The sequence below is a fragment of the Etheostoma spectabile genome, chromosome 3, assembly GCF_008692095.1.
Source record: "Etheostoma spectabile isolate EspeVRDwgs_2016 chromosome 3, UIUC_Espe_1.0, whole genome shotgun sequence".
In the NCBI taxonomy this organism is placed as follows: Eukaryota; Metazoa; Chordata; class Actinopteri; order Perciformes; family Percidae; genus Etheostoma; species Etheostoma spectabile.
Window position 1 is genome coordinate 19,990,732 of NC_045735.1, and position 20,798 is coordinate 20,011,529.

At 39.5% G+C, this 20,798-nt stretch overlaps 1 protein-coding gene across 2 annotated transcripts; it reads left to right on the forward strand.

The window, feature by feature from the left end:
- The first annotated feature begins 4,805 nt into the window (after positions 1-4,805).
- trpc4b (transient receptor potential cation channel, subfamily C, member 4b) lies at positions 4,806-20,404 on the forward strand. 2 transcript variants are annotated; one of them, XM_032502417.1, is made up of 11 exons: positions 4,806-5,025; positions 5,811-6,190; positions 9,369-9,887; positions 16,310-16,646; positions 16,874-17,013; positions 17,248-17,558; positions 17,667-17,862; positions 17,964-18,158; positions 18,369-18,410; positions 18,958-19,047; positions 19,129-20,404. In XM_032502417.1, exons 2-11 carry the CDS (start codon positions 5,813-5,815, stop codon positions 19,501-19,503), a joined length of 2,583 nt encoding a protein of 860 aa, XP_032358308.1. In that variant the 5' UTR covers positions 4,806-5,025; positions 5,811-5,812; the 3' UTR covers positions 19,504-20,404. The 2 variants fall into 2 exon arrangements, with proteins under 2 accessions (XP_032358308.1, XP_032358318.1); XM_032502427.1 differs by having other exon boundaries at positions 16,310-16,490.
- Positions 20,405-20,798: the final 394 nt, after the last annotated feature.

Genomic DNA, 20,798 nt, shown 5'->3' on the forward strand with positions numbered 1-20,798 from the left:
AGTTCAAATATGCAAAGTAGTGATGACCCTTAAATACATAAAAGTCACTTCTCTCTGTAACAGTCTGTGAAACTGTGTCGTGCAGCTTCAACAAATAAAAGAATAAGGAAATCTTGGTGGTAAATGTTACCATTGAACATCCGGAATTCAATGGTATCATTGAATTCAAGATGTTGTATTATATTTTACAGCATTAAATGGTTTAAAAACCATTTCCTGACTGAACTCTGACAAAAGTCTTCATCAGATTGGAACTTAATTGTACAAAATATTCACTAATTTCTGCTTTTAACTCAAAAATTAGGTATAAAATCATATAAATGAGGTTTATTGACCATGAATTTTGAAAAATATAATTGTAATATTTGTAATAAGGATGACTCTCTCTCCCTCTTGCCACATTGGACAGCATCATCACATTTTTAACTCAACACCCCTACATGTTTTCACTTCAGCTTTTAGACCATCCGCTGACATCTTATCTCTTCTTTTTGTCCTTCCTCACACCACGTTATGCCAAAAGTATGATTTTAACCATACAAAATGTAATAACTGAGTGAGTTATGTTTTAAAGTGATGTTGTGTAAAACATGTCGGGCTAATGAGAGCCTTTTGGTCCAGCTGTGCAAAACCATGATAACCCATGACTAGCTTTTGATGTTTACAAAGGTTTCACAATCCCTTTGATGATGTATACAAAAAGTCCAATTACATTTTATGTATGTTCATATCCTCTCACTGTAGTGCTGGATAATGGTGCTGGCATATTAGTAAATGTACCAAGATTGCAGATTGCCTTGCAGACTATGTCTCATGAGGATTGTGGTGTGATAATAGCGGCAGCGATGATCAGATACCACAAGTCCGGTAAAGTGAGAGTTTGTGGATTGAAAGGGTGAAATGCAGCCTACTGCGTCCTCCCAGACAACATCTGACAAAATCACACACGTTTCTCCAGAGCCCGACACATAATTGCAACGACGAATTACAAAGAAAACTGAAAATGAACTAACTCATGCTTGCTGTGCGAGTGCTGGAAACAAAAAATGGCATAAATACAATGTCTCAGAGGGAATAATGTCGAAATCAAAACATTTGACATTGTATTATCTTCAGTTTACATATTTCAGATTACCATGTCTATCTAAATTGTAATGAAATGTGTAATTAGATATTGGTCTAATGAGTTTTAATTTGTCAAACCTGCAAGGCTGCACCCAAGGGAGTAAAAATGATTTAATATACTTCTTCAGCATTAAAAAACTGCTCTTTTTAATGGGATCACAACAAAACTAAATAGAAAACTTAAAATGTAAAAACATGATTTGTTCCAAGTGTCATTAACAAATTTTTCCCTATACAGACTTAAACATCAGCTGTATCTTAAAGGGTGGGGGGACAATGTTGGAAAAGAGGTTTCTCAGCAACTCCATGCTCACACTAGCCAGCTAAAGACTTTGCTGGTGCAGCCACAATCCAAGTGCCACCACAATCCAAGGAAATCTAAGACACTAAAAAACACAAGGACACCGGGGAAGTAACAGGACAACATGCATTAATGAGACGTGAATGCATCCCGATGGCGAGAGAGAGAGGTGGGAGGAGAGAGGTGCCCGCTTCAGTCAGTACCCCCTTTAGCACCTAAACACTGCAGACTGCATCCTCCCTACAGCCTCCTTCCTCATGCATTTCAGGTCAGGCTGCAGACTTCACAAGTCCCAGGTGCCCTTCTAAACTAAAACATTGTTTTCATTCTCTGGGCGCCCCCGTCCGATGAGAAACTTATAGACCTAACCAAAAATGCTCTAATAGCGACTGGGGCCTTTATTTTCCTCAACAAGGTACACTTGGACTTAGACTCAGACTTCTCTTTATTAATCCTCCTCCAGCATCCGTTTTTAGCAAGAAGAATACAGTATAGAGAGAAAAAGAGGAAGACAGTGTTAAGATAACAGTAATAACAGTAATAAGAATACTAATAACCACAAAAAGAACAAAATAAAAAGCCTTTGGCTATAAAAAAAAGACACAAATTATAATAAAGTGTCAGTGTCGAGTCAAGTGTTCAAGGCCTTATTTGAAACAGACAAAGCCTATATTAGAGACAGGCCTTTACTTCTAATTCCCTCTACTATTTGTAAATGTCCATATATTTAGTATGAAACCTCTTCTGATCTGCTACCATGTGCCCCGTTAAATTCATGTTACTGCATTATGCTGTTAATACAAGCGCAACACTTCCTGCATCCATTTTAAGCGTAAAAGCCTCTAGCATGGGCAGAACCCTTCATTCCTAACATGGCTTTATTGTGAAATATTTGCAGGGCCGTGTTTGGAAAATTCAGTTACTGGCAAGGTAGATAAATAGTTACGTACAGTACCATGGAGCTTGGCTACATCAATACACATATGTGACAGGTGGAATAATGGGTTCACTTTAACAGCAAGGCAACATTGAATGGCCTATTTAGCATTTTCATATAGAAACATTTGAGCATGTTTAGTTCATGTGAAATTTTATGGTTCTAATGTTTAGCTACTGTAACAATCGTCATTGTATTTTTGTGCTTTCTTGTGTTTTATACTCCATAATACCTGTGAGAGTAGCCAGTAGGCTACCCAGATAGCAAATAGTCATTGAAACAACGTTGAACTCTGATGTTGATTTTTCATCTTGTTGCACCCTATTATCACTGAAACAATGTTTAAATCATACCTAGAGATCAACAGGATTTCAATGGTATTTCAAGTACAATGGACATTGAAATAATGTTGAAATCCCAGCATGTCTCAACAAAACTTCAATGGTATTTTAGTATAGGCCTACCACAGGTTTAATCTAAAAATGTACAAATAAGTATATTAAAACGTTGTGCTATTATAATCCTGCTTCATCAACAGCCAGGATGGGCTAAGAGCAAAATAAACTATATATATATATATATGTATGTATATAAATATATGTATATAGAAACTATGCCCATAAGCCTTTTAGGCTAGACTTACTAGCACAAAGGACACTCCAGGCATTTAAAAAAATGAACCAATTGTTTTTTTTATTGTGTGTTTATATAACATTTTTCTTTTAACGCGCTTTAACTGCTGCAGGGTCAGTCGTCCATCTCCTCCCGTCCGGTCTGGGGCATAGTGCAGCCACTAGAGAAATTTCACAGGCCTTTGCCGTAGGCTACTTAGTCGTTGAGTCAAAGCCCCTAAAATAGAAAACAATCCAAAGTACATTTTAGTTTAACATTAGCAGTATATAAGACTTCTACCTGTGAAGGATATAAACATGATAACCTAGGCCATGTAGGTGTGTGTGTGTGTGTGTGTGTGTGTGTGTGTGTGTGTGTGTGTGTGTGTGAGAGAGAGAGAGAAGTGGCCAGGAAGGCTGCACTATATGCTACCATTGGTCCCTCACATGTTTGTGTTTGGTAGACATATATACTTGTGAGGACACTATTTCAGTTCGGCTTGTTTCATAAAATAAGACGGTTATTTTCATGACAAAGTGGCTAAGCTACGCTAGCTCACTGCTAACCCACAACTGCACCACGGCACCTATAGGCTGGCTCCACCCTCATACGTCGGCCTACTTCCGCTCAATTTTCATTTTTTCTCCCGTTATTGCATTCCCATAAAGACAACAAAGCTTCCACAAACCTAAAAGTGTGTTTTAGACATCATTAATAATTTACCTTAATGACTGACATGTTTTCAACACAATAAGAGGTTAAAAAAAATGGAGGATCAGTCACTCAGCAACGTAAATTATGTTTCCCTGCTGAATTGGAAGTCAACTTTAGCTGTTGTAAAATATGACGTCACGACATCTCCAAATACTCCATTTTTCTATACTGCACTATGTCAATAAATTACTGATGTAACTCTTTTAATTAAGTCTCTCCTGGTTGTAATAGCTACATGTCATTTCAAGCATCTACATTCATTTCCCCTGACCCATTTAAAAAAAACACAGTGTACACAATACATATTATTATCATGCATCATGCAACAGAACAAAATGCAACATGCAACACACTTGAGAATTGCTTAAGTGCATGCGTTTCCTGATGTTGTGAATTTTCACTCAGTGTCTAAAAAAAAAAATGCCATGCACACTTTAACATGACTGCCCTTACATTAATATGATAAATTAGAATGCCTTTATTGACATTATACGCATGTGCAATACCTGTGCAACAAGAATGAAGCAGCCCCTTTCCAGTGTCAACAAGAAGGAATATAACATGGAATAAATATAAAATATAAGTAGTGCAAAAGAAAAGGGGGGGGGGGGGGGGCACAGTTCCAAAGACAACTATACAGTATATAATAGTAAGAAAGATATCGTATGTATAAAATAATATGAAATTGCACATTGTTATTGTGTGTCAAAAGTATTAAACGCTGCACGGTTATGAAATGAAAGGATAAAAAATGAAATATTGCACAGTTATAAAATGAAATGATTACACATTAAATATTGCACAATTATGAAATTGCACAAAATTTCCAGTTGTGAAGTTATACATATTTAAATATTGTACAGCGAGGAAATTACACAGGATGTCAGTGTCTTCTAAAGTATTCTAATAATAAAGTAATTGCAGCGATTGCACATGAAAATAAACAGTAACTGGTTTCCTTTATGGGAAACCACCACCCCAAGTTAATCTCTCCAAACTCTGAGACAGCAACCCGAGGTGACAATGGGCGGTGATGGCTGGACATGCGTTTTCTGGCGAAGCGATGAGCTTTGAGCGCGCAGTGTAGAGACATATGTGCAAGGCAGTAGCCTACTACTACAAATGCCCATTTACAGACGAGAGCGCGAGAGGGCTGAGCAGAGCGGAAGGGGGGGGGGGTGATTGCATGGCACATGCCAATAAGTTACGGTGTCTCCAGTGGACTCTGATACGATGAGGATCCGAGTACGCACGTTTTCTCTCTGACAGCCGCATCCTCTGGTCCTCCGTGGAGTGGTGTTGGAGTCAACCCCAACTGGGAAGCAACAGGACAGAGGTAAAGTTCCACTGTTATTTTGCCCATGATTATTTTGGGCGTCGATGTGTTATTGGCTTAATGTATGTGATTTAGCACGCTTCTAACAACAACACCCCATGTATTAACATGTTAACAAGTGTTAACAAAAAAAGTAATTTTAATCGTGTTTCAGATTATGTTAAACTGTTTTCATTTGAACAGTACCGTGTTTTGTTAACACTTTGAATGAAAAACCTGAATACATCTGATTTGTAGGGGTGGGGGAAAAAAATCGAGACAGCATAGTATCGCGATATTTTCAGTGGCAATTATACTGTATCAATACACAGTCATCAAGTATGGATCTTTTATTATATACTGTATGTGTTGATCAGTTTGTCTGCTTGATAATCCCATTTTACAGCAATGCAGCTGAAGTGATATGAACACAATGAGAAACGTTTCTTAGATAAAATGTTAAAATGTTGACAAAGTTTCTTTTGGGGACATCATTTGAAATTGGGAAAAAGGTTATAAATTGCAACATATTTGCAGAATATTGCAATATACTTTAAATCGCAACAATATCGTATTGTGGCATAAGTATTGTGATTATATTGTATTGGGAAGCGTCTGGTGACCCCCCCCCCCCCATACTTATTTGGCCAAATATATGTCCTAGAATTATGAATTAATTGAACTTTTTGAAATGTTGTACTCATTGTATTTTTCAAATGCTTGTATACAAGGACAGCTTTGTCACACTCAGTGTCTGACTCTCACAGCTAACACTGAAACTTGATTCCCAAACCCCCCCCCCCCAGCAATGTCACAGCTGTATTACAGAAAACCGGACAACTCCTCATACAGGGACCGCATCCCTCTGCGGATCGTGCGGGCCGAGTCTGAGCTCTCTGCCCTGGAGAAGGCCTACTTGGGGGCTGTTGACAAGGGGGACTTTGCCAGTGTGAAACAAGCCCTGGTGGAGGCCGAGATCTACTTCCGGATCAACATCAACTGCATCGACCCCCTGGGGCGCACAGCGCTGCTCATTGCCATAGACAATGAGAACCTGGAGATCATTGACCTGCTGCTCAGCTTTAATGTATATGTGGGGGACGCCCTGCTGCATGCCATCCGGAAAGGAGTGGTGGGGGCCGTGGAGCTGCTGCTCAACCACAAGAAGCCCCGTGGGGAAAAACAGGTAGATCCATGATAACATCCCATAACATTTTAGACAATTTAGAAAGTTTACATTCTGCACTCAACCCGTTGAACGTCCTGTTTTTTTAATGCTGAACAGCTGTTTTGTATATATTTGTTTCCGCTTCTGTATATATTGTTTAGTATCATTACTGTTCAACATGTCTGTTTGTTTATGTATGCACCAATCACCAAAGCAAAATCCACGTAAGTGGCAATAAGTGCTTTTCTGATTCCGATAACTTTACATTTCCACGTTTCTCTTTAAGACTTCTAAAGTTATTGTTAGCCTGTCTTGCCTCAGTCAATTACATTTTCATTTTTTTTGTTGACCTGGTTTACAAAGGTTTCTGAGCCTCTTTGCTTCTTCACAGAATATGAACCAACCTTCCCGTACAATTATGCCTCATGTGATTACTGTACTGTGCATTTGCATTTCCTACAAACCGGTGTACAGGGTTTCCAGAAGCCTTTGTCGAGATAATGACATCACGGAACATGGTTACATTTGGGCAGAAGAGTCCTGGTGCCTCACTGTCAGCTACTAATTCCAGTTAGGCCTCCTTTATGAAGAGTTTTCCCCTATGTAACACTTTCCAAGATAGATCATACTCATACAGTCTGTGTGAATTGCAAATGCATACATATCCACGACTGGAACAACGGAGTCCGTGGACACAAGTGCAGTATGTGGTAGAGCCCGACCAATCAAGGATTTTTAAGACCGATACAAGTATATCGGCCAAAATATACTGTATATAAAAAACACACGTAACAGAACAAAATTCCTTAACATTAGTTATTTGTAGTTATTTATGAGTTCTCACTAAAATAACATGATAACGATTTGTTTTATTGTTACAGAATCGAGTAACATCAAAATATATAAAATTTCTGATAAATGAAATGTAAAAAAAAAAATTAGGATATGAAACTTAAAGTCATTTTGAACAAAAACACATTAACAAACAAATGATCAGACTGTTGCCAACAGCCCCCTCTGGTGGACAGACCATGCAACACCAAGACTCATAACATGGTTGACAGTCCATTTTTATTTAATTTGTCAAATATTAATGTATCCAAAGTATTTATTTGTCATTATAAATGATTCTGATGAATGATAAATTTTTTTTTTTATCGCCCTTATAGTCCAAAAATGCCTAATAGCTGCCGATATATCGGTCGGGCTCTAGTATGTGGTGCCTTTAATCTCCTTTAATGAGACACATTTTTAGCTGTCCTGTTTGGCAACAAGTGAAACATCGTTGCAGATTTATAAGATATCTAATATCAGTTAATAGTGAGTTAGGGCTCCTGCGTGCGGCCTGCGTGGCCCATGTTAACAGGTTAGAGCGTGCACACTGCCTGCCATGTTAACAGGTTAGAGCGTGCACACTGCCTGCCATGTTGACAGGTTAGAGCGTGCACACTGCCTGCCATGTTAACAGGTTAGAGCGTGCACACTGCCTGCGTGACACGCACGTCTCAGGTGCAGCTCGAGCCGTGGCGATAACGCACGCATGCTAGAAATAGGACTGACGCCTATTTTTCATGCAAGCGTGTTGGAAGCATTTCTGGGCAAAATAGAATCTGAAAGATGTTTATATGTAATTTTTACACAAGTACCTATTAATAAATGGCATTTGATATTAGAGACTGGAGACTTTCATGTTTGAAAATGCAGCTATAACTGTAATTTAAAGTTTTTTCCTTGATTTTTAAATATTCTGAAGCCTATTTTGCCGTCAATACTGCCGACGTTGTCTTTGCTGTAATGAAATCAGTATATATATATTTATGTTTATCATGAAGTACACTAGCTCTGGGAATCACCAGACGCCTCCCGATACGATATCATCACGATACTTACTGTATGCCACAATACAATGTTATTGCAATTTTAAACATATTGAAATATTCTGCGACATATAGCAATTTATAACCTTTTTTCCAACTTCTAATTTTTTCCAATTTCAAATGACCATAAGGAAACGGTCAACATCTGATTTATCTAAAAAGAAACATGTCTCTTTGTTCATATCACTTCAATTGTATTGCGTGATTGAATAGTGTGATTGTCTTGAGTGCAGTACATTTCCACAACTCTCTCCCCATATGTCATTTTATCAATGGGAAACATACATGTATACATACAAGGCTAGCAGTAGCAACAGCGCTTTTCAACACGTTTCTGACGAGGAAAGACAACAGAAACGCCACACTCACGCCACGCAGGCAGTGTGCAGGCGGCCTTATGTCTTTCATCTTCCATGAATCACTTAATTAAGGGCAAAATTCTCAAACGATCACAACTTTTTTCACATTGTATATTGTATATTACGCTACAGTTCAGTTTGTTTTTAGCAGTGTTTTAAATGTAAGCCCCCTACCAGCTGGTCATAGATGTGTTTATGTGATTCTGAGACACACTGGCAGGCTGCACCCTGCTCTCCTAGACCAGATTACATCGGTTTAGAAAACAGATTTGTAGATTCTGGTAACATTCCAGCCTTTAATTAACACCAGCGCTAGCTGGACACCAAAACATGGCACAGTATTACCATTTAGGTCCATGTGGCTTCAGCAATGAGAGGTTTTAAGTAATGTTATTCTTTAGTCTAAACCTGATAGATAAAGAAAATAAGTAGTTATGTGCTTTCCTCTGTTCTTAGTTTCAGACATGGCTGTTGATATTTTAGGAATCTAACTCTTATTATCTGCTTGAAAGTTGCAGCATGGATACTCTTTGATGTGCTGTTGTGCCATGTTGCCACAGTTTTTACAACAAAAAGTCATTATCCACCGTTTGGGTGGCGTTGATATTGTTGACTTCTTTGTAAATATGTTTTTGACGCTGCCGGGTCTCCCTGTAATGGATTGGTGTGTTCTGTAAAAACAAGGAAAAAGAACAAAGGGTGTATGCAGTTGCTTCCAACCAGGAAGAGTTTTTGAGGCCAGCTGAACCACAAGCCATTAGCTGTGTGCATGCTGTTAGATAAGATATTCAGAAATCAAAGACGGATGAAATCAGACCCATTTAAACCAGTTGGTGCAGGTCCTATAAAGGGGTTTAAAAAGCAGTATTCTATTGTGAACTGATGAAATAAGATTATACTGTAAGATGATTCCGTCTAATGTCATGTTCATTTGTGTTCCTCTCTTGGCTTCCTGAAAAGGTCCCACCAATTCTACTCGACAGACAGTTTTCAGACTTCACCCCAGACATCACTCCCATCATCCTCGCAGCCCACACCAACAACTATGAGATCATCAAACTGCTCGTGCAGCGAGGTGTTTCCGTACCTCAGCCACACGCTGTGCGCTGCAACTGCGTGGAGTGTGTGTCCAGTTCCGACGTGGACAGCCTACGCCACTCGCGCTCCCGCCTCAACATCTACAAGGCCCTCGCCAGCCCGTCCCTGATCGCCCTCTCCAGCGAGGATCCTTTCCTCACCGCCTTTCAGCTCAGCTGGGAGCTGAAGGAGCTCAGCAGAGTAGAGAACGAGTTCAAGTCCGAGTATGAGGAGCTGTCCCATATGTGTAAACAATTTGCAAAGGACCTCTTGGACCAGACCCGTAGCTCTAAAGAATTGGAAATAATACTCAACTACCGTGATGACATGAACCCTCTGCTGGATGAGACCACTAATGATCTGGCCCGACTGAAGCTGGCTATCAAATTTTGCCAGAAAGAGGTAAGCTCTTTGGTGATTATGATACCCTCTTGGCCCCCACAGCAGTACAATATCAATGTGTCTTGGTCTAATACTGGTACATATACAGGCATACAGAGAACTGACAGGGTTTTACAATATACTGACACTCGTGCAACAAGTATAACAAGGAATAAGAATTACACTGGTTGAACAACATGGACAAGATAACAAGAATGGTGCCAAGATGAGTTGTAAATGGCCTGAGATGGGTGGAGATGTCCTCGGGGAGTGTAGAACAACATATAATTGCCAGCCGGGCTCTTAGCAAAGCATTACAGTAGCACTCTCAGACAGTCCCATGACAATTAGATAATCAGGGATAATGATGGGGTAAGTGATGGCCATTTCCCTGAAATACATACTCATAATATTTTAATTAGGGAGGGAACATTTTACTGTCTTTTAACATCATCTTTTGAGTTTTTGTACCGTGGATGCAGTGCCAACTTTCTGTCATTTGTGGTGAAATAGAGCCACTAACAATTTACAAATTGTATTTACACAGAGGCATTGACGCAACAAGATTTGTCAGTTGTTTTGTATAAATCCAGCCACAATTTTAGTATTACTTAAGTTTATCATGAATTATATCTGTAACTGTATGCTACACTTTGCATGGATTTTTGCTTAACACAGCAACAGGAAACAACAATCAAGGCTGGTTACACACATCACATTTAGGAAAAAGAAATGAGTTGTCTTATTTGTCTTTATAGTGGGAGGACAGGAAATGTGGCATTATTTTTGCATGCCACATTTCATTTTGGCAATTTTTTGGCAATATGAGATGCTCAGTGGTTATTTGTTTGACCACAGATGTGTGATTTGTACAAGATTTCTTCTGTCAATTTTAGACTGCATTTTACATTAATCATCTACTACCTATGCTGCTTCTACTACTGCTACTACTATTATTTCCAATAATAAGCAATAATAAGGATTACAGTCTTATCTGCAGTAAGATTTTACTTTCTTGGGACTTTGCTCAACTTGACTCAGGCTTTGAAAAATGAAATGTCAGTTTTGAACCAGTAATGTCCTCAGCAATGATAATAAATACAAGAGTACAACAAGTGCTACAGGAGTTTGTATAGTCCTATTATTATAAATATAAACATTAGGTATAGATTACATTCTTTACCTGAATAAAAGTATAAATAAGTCTTCACACGTCACAGTTGTGGATATTTATTGCATTAGCGTAAGATTAAACATAGATGTTTAATGTTAAACATTTCACTGTTATGGATGTGGTATTTGCACTTGAATAAAAGTGAACATAAGATTGTAAATAATAGTAATAGTAACATCTGTAGGGATGTGGTCTAGGATAAGTGAAGTTATTGCACTATTAATGTAATAATTGCACAAAATCCAGTAGGTTAGCCCTTGAAAGGACGCTACGCCCTTGGGGGTGGCAGTAGCTCAGTCCATAGGGAGTAGGGAGTTGGGTTGGGAACCGGAGGGTTGCTGGTTCAAGTCCTTGTATGGAGTGTAGATTGGGAGCTGGAGAGGTGCCATTTCACCTCCTGGGCACTGCCAGTTGCTCTTGAGCAAGACAATGCACCCACTCCCTTAACCACTCAGAGCACTGGCAACCCACTTTGACCTCTCTCCATTTGTACATGAAAAGGCCCTGAGCGTGTGTTTGTGTATTCCAGGCCTATGTGTAGTGATTATTAACAAAATAGAATTAATCAATAAATTATAAACCAACACATTGCCTATAAGGGTCATTCTATGTTTGTGAGTGTGATTATGGCCCAGGGAAAGAAACTGTTTTTAGGTCTGGTGGTCTGTAGGCAAGACAGATGGCAACAGGATGTCCTGGATGGGAATAGTCCTTTAAAATGGGTTTCGCTCTGCTGAGGCCACAAGATGGGAAGATGTCTTTCAGGGAGGTCAAAGGGCAGCCGATGATTTTCTGTGCGGTATTGATGACCCTCTGAAGAGATGTCCTTTTGGCTGCAGAAAAGACCACCAGCAACGTTTCTCCCAGACTGTTTTTTCCTGCTCGCTGTCAGGAAGTGTAGTTGCTGCTGAGCCTTCTTAACACCGGCAATGGTGTTTAAAATTTGCAGTCATGGGTGTAAAGAGAAAGAGTAGTGGGCCCAGTACACAGCCTTGGAGAGCCAGTGCTGAGCATGAAGGTGGAGGAGAGGTGGGGGCCAATTTAAGGCAGTTAGGGGGGGGGCTAGCTTTGATGTGTCTCTCAAAACAATTCATGACTACTTAAGTGAGTGTGTTTGTTCTGTAGTCGGTAAGATTAGCAATGGTTGGCTTTTTGAGGGTGGGGATGATGATGGCCAACTTTGTGCAGGGCTGGGTACTGAATTAAGTACTTTTTAGGCACCAACTGAATTTCCTCTAAAGCATTAAGTATCAAAAAATGCCTTGTCATTTAATATCAAATTTCAATATCTAAGCAGTAAATCTCATCAGTGTCAGTGAGCCAATAAGCATGCAGCATGCTTCTACCAAGATTTAACAATGCTGGTGTGTGGCTGTCTAACATTAAATGTAAATGTGCTGTATTTATATAGCGCTGCTCCAGTCTTAACAACTGCTCAAAGCGCTTTTACATCTACAGGAAACATTCACCATTCACACACATTCATAAACTGTGGCCGGGGCTGCCGTACAAGGTACCACCTGCTCATCAGATAAACATTCACACACACTCACACTCCGATGCGCAGCACCGGGGGCAACTTGGGGTTCAGTGTCTTGCCCAAGGACACTTCGACAATGACTGCAGGAGCGGGGATCGAACCACCAACCCTCCGATTGGCAGGCAACCGCTCTACCACTGAGCCACAGCCGCCCCAATGTAGAGACACGCAGGAGAAACTACATTACGCACAGAGACAGGGCTCAGGTAGTAGGATAGAAAATATGAATAAAAAGATTTGTGCTGTGACGTATAATGTTTAATTTTAATTTTTTTATGAAAATGTATATCATAAAGTATCATCAAGGAACCGGTATTGGAATCCGTATTGGTATTGAACATTTTTGAACAATACCCAGTCCTAGTGTTAAGTATAAATATCTTCCTGGGGACCCCTGAGAGCTGGTCAGCACATCAGGTACTTTCCTGGGGAGTACTCCGTCAGGTTTAGCAGCCTTCCTGGATCCACCCACGTGAGCACACGTCTCACTTCGTGCAGTGTGTCAATGTTAGGGCTTTGTTGCCCTTTTTGCCTCAAAGCAAACAAAGAAACAGTTCAGGTCCTCTGCCAGCTAGGCAGCGATTCCCTGCCACACCAACCCTGGATCATTGAGATGGTCCTCGAGTTTTCTCTTGTAGGCCTCCTTGGCAGCTTTTGATGCCTCTCCTCAGCTTTGCCTATCACCTGACCTCAAGGTCTCTGATGTTAGAAGCTGAACAGTTAAGAAGTGACTGGACTTTGCTTGTTGTCCAGGTATTCTGGTTGGGAAAGACCTGTCTTGTCAACAGAGACATTTTCATTGCAGCTCTTGTAGTAGTACAGAACAGTTTCTGTATAAGTTCTGTTGTTGGAATATATCAATCCCACCCTGCATTGTGCTCCATCAAGCCAGGTTTTAATAGTCTTTGTCCTCCTGGAGCATACACCCTGGGATAAGGAGCACTGAGAGGTGATCAGATCGGCCTAGGTTTGGGATACGTGCAACTCTGTATGCATGCTCTACAATGCTGCTCATGAGTATAGGAACCCCAGCTTAAGTTGACTAAAAAGAGGAATAAAAAAAAATCATCTTTTGGAAATTGATCTTATTGCCTTAAATAAAAAATGAGGAAAAATCCAACCTTAAAGGACACCAATTTTCTTTGTGAATGAATTATGTATCATAAATAAATAAATGTTCTTCCTTAAAATACAGGGTGCATAAGTACACACACCCCTATGTTAAATTCCCATAGAGGCAGGCACATTTTTATTATTAAAGGCCAGTTATTTCATGGATCAGGATACTATGCATCCTGATAAAGTTCCCTTGGCCTTTGGCATTAAATATCAATCAAACCAGCTATTAGGCTAACTGAAATAAAACCATGCCAATCTCCAAGTATGATGATGATGATGATGATTTAATTCCAAAGGCCAAAGGAACTTTATCAGGATGCATAGTATCCTGATCCATGAAATAACTGGCCTTTAATAATACAAATCTGCCTGCCTCTATGGGTATTTTAACATAGGGGTGTCTAAACTCATGTCCCCTGTATTTTAAGGAATACCATTTTTTATTTTCAATACATTATTCATTCACAAACAAAATTGGTGTCCTTAAAGGTTGTATTTTTCCTCATTTTTTAATTAAGGCAATAAGATCGATTTCAAAAAGAAGATTTTTTTTATTCCTCTTTTTAGTCAACTTAAGCAGTGAATTTCTTTACTTATGAGCAGCACTGTATCTGTATACTCTATACCAGGGGTCAGCCAACCAATGGCACATGTGCCAACCAATGGCACACTAGTAATACGCATGCAAGAGAGTATTTTGTAAATGTTTCTGCATCTGCATGCTAATAACTTCTTTCACAGCCATTGACAGTAGTTTAGATTATCTATCCCCTTCCACATTCCGCAAATACCCACCCTACTCTGCCTCTGATTGGCTACTACTCATTGCCTTCCTCATAGAATGTGACGCAAAGGAAAAAAATAACACTGCCTCAGTGGGCTCGGTAAATGATTGCAGGCTTAATGCTGATATGGCACACTGGTTAACAAGAACTTTTTAAAATGGCACTTTTGCCGAACCCTGTGCTACACAGTATGCCTTCATTTTGAATATACCTTAGAAGATAACTATTACTTTAAAGGGGAGGGTGATGTGACATGTGAATGGGGCTATACCTAAAGGATTGGGAAAAAAATATGAATCAATATTTTTTTGCTTGGAATTGATATTATGATTCTCCGCTACGATTTTTTTGACCATGACAAAACAAAACAAATTGGCAGTACCAAACATTTATTTTTTTGGGCACTTTTAGCACATTGGTCATCGCCACAGGCCTGTAAAGATAGAGGCTTCAATGAAGAGAAGGGAGAGCACTGCAGTGCTTTAACACCTTTTTTATACAGTCTGTTTAAGACAGGGTGAATCGAGATTGCGATTTTATAACGATTAATCGTGCAGGCCTAAATTGGACTATTTTCACCTTCCAAAAACCTTCCTCAGACACAATCAACAAACTTTTTCCTCCAGTCATGTAATGGGAAGTCAACATCTCAGAAGGACACATCGGTCCTTCTGAGGTGTGGACTGGCCATAACATGACAAGAATACATTCAAAATGTCAGAGTCTGCATTAATAGATGACCTCATCACCCACAATTTGCCACATACTACCCTAATGGGGATCCATTTGGCCATAACTAGGTTAAGATGAAATTAACTTCAATCACCATCTGCAGATGTCCACCAGATGTTTATATCAAATCTCAGTGAATCACTTCTTAACAGAGGAGTAAAGAACAAATAAAGACATGTTTGCCCTCTTAAACATTTATCTTGTACGCTTACAAGATAAAAGTCTGCTATTAAGTTGTGTCTCACAAGTAACATGTAGTGTTTTTGTGCCAACACATAACTTCGACAGCATGATCTATTGATTTGCTGCATACTGTATATGCATGATTTTATCAGTGTCTTGCCTCTCTCTTTCTGTCCAATGGGATGAAGAATGTTGAAGCATGTTTTTTTCCATCCTTAAGTGTTGCCCTTGCTGTGTGATATCAGTCTTGGCAGTTTTTGTCATTGTAACATACCTGGGAGAGTTTGTGACTGCAGGGAAATCATTCCATGTTGCATTTGTATAAAGTAGAGTCTTTGGTCCAGGCATTTCCCAAATGTCTGCTGGTACTCCCTTACTGGTGTAAAATGTATATTAGACAAAAGCTACAGACATGGGGGCTGTTGTGTCTGATTAGCAACTGAAAATCTTTTTAAATGTCTTTGTTCAGTGTCCTCAGTTGGAGGGTTTCCTGAAAGATGGTTTTAGAGACTTAAATAGGGTTCTACATGTCATGTTGTTAAACAAAAATATATATATCTTGTCTAAAATATGGATACTCCAACATGGACAAGATGCCACAGCAAAGTAATAAAACAAAAGGTTTTGTCACTTGCACTTGTAAGTTGTTCATTTAAAGATATAATATGTTAGATATTTCTACTACTAGATCTTATAAAATGCAGCGAGCATGATGATTGAAATTTTAAATACAGCCTTTAGTGTTTTGAATAATCAATTGTGTATGTATAATTGGTTTCCGTGTAGTATTTGCAGTTGGTGCTTAATTGCCTTTGTTGGGATTTGTCCATACTCTTCTGAATGGATTTCTGAAAAAAGGGGTTTTTAATTTTAATTAACATGTGTTTCTTTGTCTCGCCCTTTCTTTCAGTTTGTTGCTCAACCCAACTGTCAGCAGCTGCTGGCGTCTCGGTGGTATGATGAGTTTCCAGGCTGGAGGAGGCGTCACTGGGCAGGAAAACTCATCACGTGTATCTTCATTGGCCTCCTCTTCCCACTGTTATCCATCTTGTACCTGATCTCTCCAAAGAGCCGCTATGGCTTATTCATCCGTAAGCCCTTCATCAAGTTCATCTGTCACACTGCTTCCTACCTGACCTTCCTCTTCCTGCTCTTCTTGGCCTCACAGCACATAGCCGCTGCACACCCGGAACATCAAGGCCCAAAACCCACCACTGTGGAATGGATGATCCTGCCCTGGGTGCTTGGTATCAACAAACATAACACACACACACACACACACACTTTTAACAGACTATCATCATGCACAGTTGTACATCTGTAGTCATACACATCTGGAAAAAGTTCAACCATTGCCATTCTGTACTTCCTGCACACTGGTTGCTTGTCACATGTTTTTCTTTCCTCCAGAACTTTATTTAAATGACGATGCAACAATGACAAATGCTCTTTGTTGTTTGTTCATCTCTCACAGGTTTCATTTGGACTGAGATCAAGCAGATGTGGGATAGTGGTTTCCAAGACTACCTAGAGGACTGGTGGAACTTAATGGACTTCATAATGAACTCTTTGTATCTTGCAACAATTTCTCTGAAAATTGTTGCCTATGCAAAGGTACTATACATCCTACACTGGATGATATTTGATAGCCAAATATTCAAAAATATTTATATCTTTACATTTTTACCTAACTTACCTAACTAAAAAATATATATTTACTCCACCTTTCTTGTGTTTTGCAGTAGAATAGTCAACTTGTGCTCTGGGAAACTTAGAACTTTGCTGGATCCTCTTTTAATGGTAGTCTATGTATTCCTCATGTTTATTCTCCTTTCCTTTTTTTTACAGTACAGTGGGCACAAACCCAGAGACAGCTGGGAAATGTGGCACCCGACTTTGGTTGCAGAGGCATTGTTTGCCATCGCCAACATCTTCAGCTCCTTGCGCCTCATCTGCCTTTTCACTGCCAACTCCCATCTGGGCCCCTTACAGATCTCACTGGGCCGCATGCTCCTGGACATCCTCAAGTTTCTCTTCATCTACTGTCTGGTGCTCCTAGCCTTTGCCAATGGCCTCAACCAGCTGTACTTCTATTATGAAACCTCGGACGTTAAGTGCAAGGGGATTCGCTGTGAAAAGCAAAACAACGCCTTCTCAACGCAAGTTGAAGTTCTTAAATAAATTGTCCCTGACAAATCTGCATTGTTAATAATTAATGTTTTGTTTTTCCAAGCGCATTTTGAGATGGATTGTTGTTTGCTTTTCAGGCTGTTTGAGACACTGCAGTCATTATTTTGGTCTATATTTGGCCTGATTTCCCTCTATGTGACCAATGTGGAACCAGGACATGAATTTACCGAGTTTGTGGGCTCTACCATGTTTGGCACGTACAACGTCATCTCCCTGGTAGTGCTTCTGAACATGCTTATTGCAATGATGAACAACTCCTACCAGCACATTGCTGTGAGTGCTAAAGCGGACCTATTTTACAGTTTCACCACACTAATGAGTCTGTATTTCTTTGCAAATCCTTTTGATCCACTGCTCTTATTTTTACTTTTCAGGATCATGCAGATATAGAATGGAAATTTGCAAGAACAAAATTATGGATGAGCTATTTTGAAGAAGGGGGAACTTTGCCATCTCCGTTCAATATAATACCCAGTCCAAAGTCAGTTTACTATTTATTTGGATGGATAAAGACGCTGTTGTTTAAGAGAACAAGCATAATAAGGCTCGAAACCTTCGAAAGTTTGGGGGTAAGGAGTTTCCAGAGATTTGCTCTGATCTGTTACCACTGCTCCATTGCATCCATGTTTAATGCCTGTCTATACTTTGGTGTTAGAACTGATTTAGATTAAATGTTGTTTTTCGGGATCAATCAGTCATTCAGTTAAGTTAATCACCCTAACCATTGCAAATAATGTGTTCCTTTGTTCATAGACTTTTTTTTCTTCCTTTAATTGTAGAGACGTGCAGCTGAAAATGTAAGAGTAAACCATGTGTATCAGGTAATACCTTATTTTTTATTTATGTGTCAAGTTTTGTTGTATCATTATTGACTTGTCATTGGCCCAATACCAAAGTGAGCCTTAAGGACTAAAGACTCACAGACTTAATGGATCTCAGGTGCTAAGTGAGTGCGTGTTTGAGGCCACATGGGATTGGGACAGCACTTCATCAGATCACATGTTACTTTGGCGACGTTTGATAACAAAGATGTTGCTGACACTTGCCGTTTTTTTTTTTCTTTTCATTTTAAGTTTGTTGCTTTCCACACGGCCAGGGCCCAGGAGACGGCTGGTTCCAAATTCTTTCAAACTCTTGTTCTACAAGCTGGACAACAGGTCCGCTCCGCTCCATGGGCGTGTGGCCTGCTGTTGTTTATCTTTGTAATTTCCGGATTTCCCTTTGGTAAACATCATCAACGCTTTGCCCTTAGCCCTTACGAATTTCCCGAGAAGGCACACAAAATTCCATGAGTCTGTGAGTGCGAAATTTGGGATTGGGCCATTGTCATTTTTGATAAAAAACTAAACAATTATGTTTATTTTTTAGGAAGTTTTGAGGAACCTTGTTAAGCGGTATGTGGCCGCAATGATCCGAGATGCCAAGACAGAGGAAGGCCTGACAGAAGACAATTTCAAGGTAGCACGCAGTCCATGAGCCAAGTTTTGTTGCTGTGTTATCTCTGCTGTTGTTTAACCTCTGGTTCTCAACAATTGACAGGAGCTAAAGCAAGATATCTCCAGCTTCCGCTATGAAGTCCTGGGAATGATGAAGGGGAACCCTCAAGGGGGTAGCGTCGCAAGCTCCACCTTGGCATACCCTGGAAACTCATTCAAATATTCTCCTAAATTCCCTATTGATGAGCCTCAACAGACACTAAACGTGTTTGATTTGACCGTCCCCACCCTGCCCACCACCAGGTCTGGATCCCTCCAGAGACACAGCAGGCTCCCCTCTCAGAAATGTGACGAAATATACTCATTGCCAGAGGAAGATACGATGGGATCTAGTGGACGAAACCCAAACCTACTTCAGACTGAGAAAGTAATTGTGGAAGTCTTACAGAAAGTGGAGAAAGGACATTCAGGAGATTGAACATTATTGCAATGAACACACTGAGGAAGGAAAAAAAAAAATGGGCCAAAGAAATATAAAAACGAATGGTTATCTGCTAGTGAGACATTTTAATGAAACTTTCTTTTATTGGAATTTCATTTCATTTACAATTTGTCAAAATAATTTCATTCTCTGTACACACAACTACATTCATATTCAGTTAAAAATCTGGTTTTCTGTCATATATACAGTATAATCGTATAATAATATGTTATCTCACACTATATTACATGCATTCACATCTGATAGAAGTTAGAAGAAGAATACTGAGTGAGGATTGACCTCAGTAAGTGATAACTTGATGCTCAGGGAATTGTGAAGCAAGTTAATAATTCACATTTTACCTTTTATAATTAATTCCAAAAGGCCCTCACACACTGCTGCCTTTCCTATCCTCTTGCACATTGAACTATCCTCTCGCTGTGATATGCAAAAGTATCATAAATCTCTATCTATAAAAAATATATCCTCATATGCTGACAGTATACAGTCCCTAAAATAAGTTATACAGGAAGAAATAATCAAGAACATCATAACATAAAGACAAGTTTAGTGTTATATAACACCGGAAAAAATTTGATTTTGAATTTGGACATATTTTGTTGATGGAGCAATGTAGCAGCTAGCTAATTCAAAGCTTTGGGTCAGGCCTTTTACTCCATTACCTCCCGTCTGGGGTTGGGGGATGTTTGACTAATTTAATTCTGTTGCCGGAGCAGAAGATCCGCGCTATGCAATCTAGTCGTGATTTGTTGCGAGATTTATTCCTCAACCACGTGCGCCATGTACTTTGACTTGCAGACATACTCTTGTGATCTGTGCGGAATTGTGCAATGCTGTAACAGTGTTTCTTAGTTTTTTGGAGTCATTTACAACACATGTAGCTCTTTCAACTTTTTATATTCTTTTATTTCAAAATATGCATATTAAAGAAAGCAACTGAAACATGTTAAATTGGCCTCAAATCATTCTTTTGATTGGTTTTACTGCTGAAATTTCATGTTTATTGGAGAAAAGATTTCAGTAAATAGTTTCTTACTTGGTTTTATATATATACACACACACACACACACACACACACACACACACACACACACACACACACACACACACACAGATCTCTGTGACATAGTGCACTAGATGCACAGAGTTTACATAGACATCCTCCTTCAGAGAGATGTTTCTCTTGTACTTTGCATTCTCCACGGTCCAGTGCACTCCTATTGGCAGAATAAATGCTCATTTTGAACATTATTTAAAAAAACTGACTCTCC